The following is a 6,800-nucleotide window of genomic DNA, read 5'->3' as shown; positions in this document are numbered from 1 at the left end:
ACACACGACCCATACCACAAAACAAAACCGAGAACCGACCTTAAAGATTATAGAACTCCGTCAGAATTCGTCGCCTACAACCACCAAAAGAAAAAAGACGACTTTGATGAGCGGAGAGGAAGATTCCGACGAGCAAATTAAACCCTACAACAACCCCAAAACCTTAACAAATTTTAGATCCCGTGGTACGAAACTCGGAATCGTCACCTGGAAGTCACTGAATGACCTTTGAAGCCGAACGGACAAGAATATAGCCGAAAAAGTAGGACCAGAGGTTGTACATTATTAAACAAAAAGCGATAAAAGTCGAAAGCACGGGCGAGATGCCAGTGGTCGAAAATCAGAGCATCAGACGAGCTACAAAACGACGACGGTTGATGGATCTAAAAGAAAGAAGATGGCGGCTAAAGAAGAAAGGAACAACAGAAGAAGAAGAAGATAAGGTTTGTACAGAGAGAGTGTTTTTGTTTTTAGAGAGAGAGAGAGAGAGATTGTTTATGTGTGTGTAGCTTAATATTCTTTTGAGAAGTCATAGCTTCATGATCTTTTATAGCTTGTGTCTTTCCTTTGTGGCTTTAGCTTCTTGCTAGCCATTTTTTTATCAATAAAATATGCTCTTCCAAATATATATTTAGCTTCTTGAAATGATCTAAAGAGAACTTTTGATAGGATAACCCCGAGAACTAAAAGGAAATAAAAGCGCGACCAAACGATGTAGTCAGGTATCTTTTATTCGGGTAGAGTTACGTGTTCTTTGTAGACATGGTCCGTAAATAAAAAGAAAATAAAAGTGCGACGAAATGACGCAGGTGTGTTTTATTCGGGTAGAAGTACGAGCTCTCTATAGACATGGTCGATAAATTTTTAGATAAAATTATCTTCTTAATTCTTAAACAATAAATACCACCTTAAAAAATTTAAGAAAATATTTGTTGTTATTTTTGAACAAAAAGTCAAGTCAACGTGCCATCAACGTTCTCGCATTACACTACACTGATATGGAAGAAGACGGTGTTACTACGCCGGAGAGTTTATTGCTTACCGCCACCAGTGACGGTAGCCGGCACAATCGGAACAATGAGTCGGCTTCTCAAGCGACACGTGTCGTTGTCATGAGCACTTCCATAGCGGTCTGTGGATCTTACGTGTTCGGTTCTGCTGTAAGCTCTTCTATTAGTAATATAATCAAATCAACGAATATAATTATTATTAATTATTTTGTTTAATACTATTTATTTGTATTTGTATAGGTTGATCTACTTGTGTAAATCAAATTTCTAATTTCTAATAGGAAAATGAATTCAATTTATATTGTGACCCCGTGGAACTGAAATTCTGAATGTGTAATTAGTATTTTTATACATACTTTTACTAAGATGACTGCAAGTCTGCAATAATTTTTATTGAGCTGTCTATAAATAAGTAGATATTTGAAGTCTGCAATAATTTTTATTGAGCTGTCATCAATATAACATATTGATGACATTGAAGTTTTTTAGACTTTATATGCAACTTTTTGTCAAGTGAAACGTTGCGGTTATGTGAAGACTAGGTCACGTCGAGCGGATACAAATTTACCTCATACTCGAAAAGTAGAGTTAAAGCTACGAAAAATATTGGTTAACTCCTAAACTGTAAACAAAAACTAGAATGAGGCATAAATCTTTTACAGTCGATTTAATGTATTAATGAATGGATGAGGTAGGTCGATTTTTCATCAAGTGTAATATGTAGTCTATGGTGGATGCACAGGTTGGCTTTTCATCTCCTGCTCAGACTGGAATTATGAATGACCTTGGTTTGTCCTTGGAAGAGGTAATATATTTTCGATTCACACTTTAGTTACTTTACTTTTTGTATATAATATATAATCTAACTTAATCTATCATTTACAGTCTTTTTCAGAGGTTTAGAGACTAAAATCTGAAATCTTTAACAGTCATATGTCAATTATATAAACAACGGAATTTGCAGTTAAAAAGTACATATCAATATTATTTAATTTTAACGTTTAGATATCTTATATCTCTACCCTTACTTGCAGTACTCAGTTTTTGGGTCAATAATGACTATTGGAGCTATGATAGGTGCAGTAATGAGTGGGAAAATAGCTGATCATTTTGGACGAAGAATGGTAAAATTTTCTATTCTAACTATTGATTTGTAGTAGTCAGGTGCCATTATCTAACTCTGATTTTTTTTTTTAACAATGTAATATGATCTAAAACGTAGACCATGGGACTATCTGAAATGTTCTGTTTCGTGGGTTGGTTGGCAATTTTAGTTTCAGAGGTTAGTCTTCTACCTGTCAATTTATTCTTACACATAATAATGATATATACTTATTTGTAAAATTGTTACTTTTGTAATCCTTGATCTTTTAAATGTTTGTAGCAGGTTTCTTGGTTGCTTGATGCTGGAAGACTGTCTATTGGATATGGAATTGGAGTTCTTTCTTATGTGGTAGGTGAAAGTTTATTCTTGTAATCAAGTTTGTAAAATCCACAAGTCAGGGACGAGTCGGTCAATGACCAATGTTGACTTTCAGTAATAAATAAATTAAACAACTATATATTACACATAGATATATCAAACATAAACATAAATAATATTTCATACATAGATATATGGCACAAAATCTAATTTATAAAAAATATAGATGTTTCAACCTAACTTTTACCCACTTTGACCAACTTTTTAGCGTTGACTGACTTTTAAGGCATTTTTGGGCGAATCTGGATGGGCTAGTCTCCAAACCAAGGCGTCACCTGATGCGTTGCCTGACTCGGCCGACTTTTACTTTTGAAGGTCTCAACTTTGAATCATTAAATAGGTACCTATTTATGTAGCTGAAATAACACCTCAAAATCTTCGCGGATCATTCACAACTGTTAATCAGGTAAATAACACACTTTTGTCAGCACAGATTAAATAACGCCTATGACTAACTGCGTTCAATACTGTATACAGCTAATGATATGTACTGGAATGTCTGCTATGTGGATTATTGGAATTTTTATCTCCTGGCGCACTCTAGCTCTAATTGGTAATTGACTAATTTCTCTCATAAGTTTCAGCATTTTAACTGAATCTTGAAGACAATTTAATTAGTACAACAGTTTTTCGTTTCAGGAACCATTCCATGTCTACTACAGATTTTTGGCTTGTTCTTTATCCCCGAGTCTCCTCGATGGCTAGTAAGTTGTGTTCAAATTTGACAGTGTTTATAATATTTATATTGGTACCTTCAGATACGTTTATAGGATTAAAACTACATAGGTATATAATTGGTATGGTTTTAGTAAAGAATAAACAGAACTACCAAACTTTGTGTATAAGTGTTGGCTTCTTGCATGACATGGTCAAATAAATATAAGCCCAAATGTGTTTTTTTTTTGAAAGGTGGACGATAACTTGTTACTTGCAGGCAAAAATTGGTCAATGGGAGGACTGCAAGTCTGCTCTACAGCGACTCAGGGGAGAGAATGCAGAAATATCTAAAGAAGCAGCTGAAATTAGAGTAACAAATTCTTCACTTATGTTGCAATGTGATTCACTAGTTTACTAAAAACAGTTGAAATGGAAAAATTAAAGTCAAAAGTTGCAATTATAGAAAGTTCCGGTTTTTATAATCTATTACTTATAAATGATGATTAGAATATGTTGCTAATTTCAATGTACAGGATTATATAGAAACACTTGATCAGCTGTCAGAAACTAGAGTCTTCGATTTGTTCCAAACGAAATATGCCAAATCTCTCACTGTAATATTTTCAGTTATATTGTGAACCATCTGAATTTATTTTGGCCTTTGCATTCAAATGACGGTACTTGTGTTTTAGGTTGGAGTTGGACTCATGGTGTTGCAGCAATTTGGAGGTGTGAATGCTATTGCATTTTATGCAAACTCGATATTTATTTCTGCAGGTATGGGGCCCACTTTCGGATTATATTTTTACTTTGGTAGGATTGGTTGTGTTTTATGTCTTGTGTACTCTCTGAATAAATGATAATTTAGTTATGGCGTCCTAATTACTTGATATGAGGTGAAAGGTAGATGCGACCCATGGATTAGACATTGGAGTATAAAATTCCGAATTGCTGATCATAATCTATTTAGATTTGACGTAATTGATAATGTTGATACAAATTTGTTGATGAAACTTTGTTGTTCTCTTACAGGTTTTTCAGGTAGCATTGGAACAATAGCTTTGGTTATCGTTCAGGTTATTTATGCTGCTAACTAGCTGCTATATATCTTTAATTTTGGCATTTTAAATGATTATTGAACTTCGTTCTGTAGGTCCCACTTACCTTAGTTGGTGTACTTTTGATGGACGTTTCTGGAAGACGACTACTACTGATGGTAAATACATTCCTTATCTTATTTTTACAAATCATTTGTGCATACTCTCAATAAAAAATTCAAATTGACCTTTAATACATTTTGTTTTAGCTTGAAAGTAGTCAAGAGTTGAAAGTTGTAATCATATATCAATATTCAATACCAAAATAATCAATCTAAGTTTTTAATTGGGTTTAACAGATACAGTTACACATAGTGACAATCCAAACATATATAAATTTTTTTTTCATTAAGGTTTCTGCTGCTGGAACGAGCTTAGGTTGTTTCATCACAGGGATATCGTTCTTGCTACAGGTTTGTTTATTTCTATAAAATTTTATGTTCATCTTGAGTTTATTTTTTTCCATCTGAATATCATTGAAAATTCCAATTTGCTGCTGCAGGGTTTTCAAGACTATAAGGGGTTAAGCCCCGTATTGGCACTAGTAGGAGTAATGGTAATGTATTTATACACTGATCAACACTGTTTTTAATATATCAAGAGTATTTAAGATGTCATTTTTTGCTTCATAATTAAGCTTTCTGGTAGTTTTTATTAACTTTATCAACAGATTCATATATAAGGTTGCAAAACTGGCTATTCGGGGAGTACTTGGTCGGGATTTCGGAGGGAGTAATCGGAAATTCGGGGAGTTATCGGGGGTTAATCAGATTGGACTTTTTATGCATTTAAATAACAGTTTTCAAAATTATGTGTGTATATATACACTAAAATGAGGGATTGGGCTCTCTTCTTCTTGCTGCTGCTGCTGCTGCGCTGCTGCTGCTGCTGCTGCTGCTGCTGCTGTTTGGTGGTGGTGGTGGTGGTGTTGTTGTTGTTGTTGTTGTTGTTGTTGTTGTTGTTGTTGTTGTTGTTGTTGTTGTTGTTGTTGTTGTTGTTTGGTGTATACACTAAAACAGTAAACATAAATATAAACTTTAACACAATCGTTTAAAAACATAAAGATAATCGTTCATTTGTTCAGTAACTCTAAAATTCTAATTTAAATTCATATAAAAATGTTGAGCAATTTTGACTTGACCAACAAATTCAATTTTGACCCATTAACCGACGTTACACATTTTCTAAGATCGGATCGGTCTATTCTTAAAAGGAGTAATTGGGGTTTTATACAACAGTGTTTATATATGAGATCTGTGCTGTTGTAAGCAGGTATTCAAGGGTTCCTTTTCACTAGGAATGGGAGGTATACCGTGGGTCATTATGTCTGAGGTACGGCTTTTAGCCTGATAAATGTTATAGTATTTGATTGATATTGATGTGAATAAAGATAGATGCAAATCGTAATTCATGCAGTTCTAATAAAATCTCATTGCAATTTATTCTGCTTCAGATATTTCCCATGAATATTAAAAGTTCAGCTGGCAGCCTTGTTACGGTAGTTAACTGGACTGGCTCTTGGGCTGTTACATACTTTTTTAACTTCCTCATGAAGTGGAGCACTGCAGGTCTTTTATTTTATTTTTTTCAACACAATTTTGTTGATGATTTCTAACGGATGTCTATATATTCACATCACAGGAACTTTTTTCTTATTTTCAAGCATATGCGGGTTAACCATCCTATTCGTTGCAAAATTAGTGCCGGAGACAAAGGGTCGGACACTAGAAGAAATACAAGTGTCCATGAACCCGATTAAAGAGAATTAATGTAGTCTTTCACATTGACGAGCTGATAGTAATACATTTGTCTTATGTTATACTCGAATTGTTGCATAAAGAAACGATTTAGACTAACTTTTGTTGGTACAATATTGCATAACCAAAGATCAATGCTCGTGTCAAAACTTATTAGAATTAGGGGTTGATTAGGTGATGAACGAACGAAAAACCTGAGAATCCACTTTAGTGGGGGAGAACAACTCCTTAGATTTTATGAACCCGATTTACGCGGATTGATTTAAACTTTTTGCTCTAAAGATTTGCATTTTGCTATTCGGTGCTTAACTGTCTGAGGACCTTTATACTACATTTCTCTAATGGTATACATGGACTCGAGAGATATTATTATTACATTGTATTTTTTGTTTATTTTTTTAATTTTACCATTTAATTTATACCTACTTTTTTGTCTTAAAAGCAAAAAGTAATGATATAAAGAAACTTTTTTTTTTTTAGTAGACAATTAATTTGAGACTTTTCAAAATTGAATACTGGACAATTAAATAGGAACGGTGAGAGTATATGAATTATCTAAAAGTGTCAATATTGTTAAAGCCGATGATTGTTATGTTTGTTAGTATGAATGAATATAAAATAAGGGTAAAAAATTTAACGTAAATAAGTTATGGGCCGAATTTGTAAGTATTTCATAGTTTAAAGTTTTGTCTTTTCTGAGATGTATTTTCTTTTTTGGCGGTGGTCGGTGGGTAACAACAACCACGAGCAACCAAATTTTCTCATTTCGATCACAAACTAAGAATCAACATAATTT

At 33.6% G+C, this 6,800-nt stretch overlaps 1 protein-coding gene across 3 annotated transcripts; it reads left to right on the top strand.

The window, feature by feature from the left end:
- The first annotated feature begins 683 nt into the window (after nt 1-683).
- Nucleotides 684-6,139, top strand: LOC139847507 (sugar transporter ERD6-like 5). 3 transcript variants are annotated; one of them, XM_071837176.1, is made up of 18 exons: nt 684-1,160; nt 1,753-1,815; nt 2,045-2,134; nt 2,233-2,292; nt 2,398-2,463; nt 2,834-2,899; nt 2,971-3,046; nt 3,133-3,197; nt 3,428-3,520; nt 3,684-3,764; nt 3,843-3,927; nt 4,183-4,226; nt 4,304-4,366; nt 4,601-4,660; nt 4,750-4,803; nt 5,520-5,579; nt 5,701-5,815; nt 5,889-6,139. In XM_071837176.1, exons 1-18 carry the CDS (start codon nt 999-1,001, stop codon nt 6,014-6,016), a joined length of 1,431 nt encoding a protein of 476 aa, XP_071693277.1. In that variant the 5' UTR covers nt 684-998; the 3' UTR covers nt 6,017-6,139. The 3 variants fall into 3 exon arrangements, with proteins under 3 accessions (XP_071693277.1, XP_071693276.1, XP_071693278.1); XM_071837175.1 differs by having other exon boundaries at nt 687-1,160; nt 1,735-1,815; XM_071837177.1 differs by having other exon boundaries at nt 1,045-1,160; nt 1,706-1,815.
- The last annotated feature ends 661 nt before the right edge of the window (nt 6,140-6,800 follow it).

The sequence above is a fragment of the Rutidosis leptorrhynchoides genome, chromosome 5, assembly GCF_046630445.1.
Source record: "Rutidosis leptorrhynchoides isolate AG116_Rl617_1_P2 chromosome 5, CSIRO_AGI_Rlap_v1, whole genome shotgun sequence".
Classification (NCBI taxonomy): domain Eukaryota; kingdom Viridiplantae; phylum Streptophyta; class Magnoliopsida; order Asterales; family Asteraceae; genus Rutidosis; species Rutidosis leptorrhynchoides.
The sequence above is the reverse complement of the archived record's forward strand: the minus strand, read 5'-3'. Positions and strand labels throughout refer to the sequence as shown.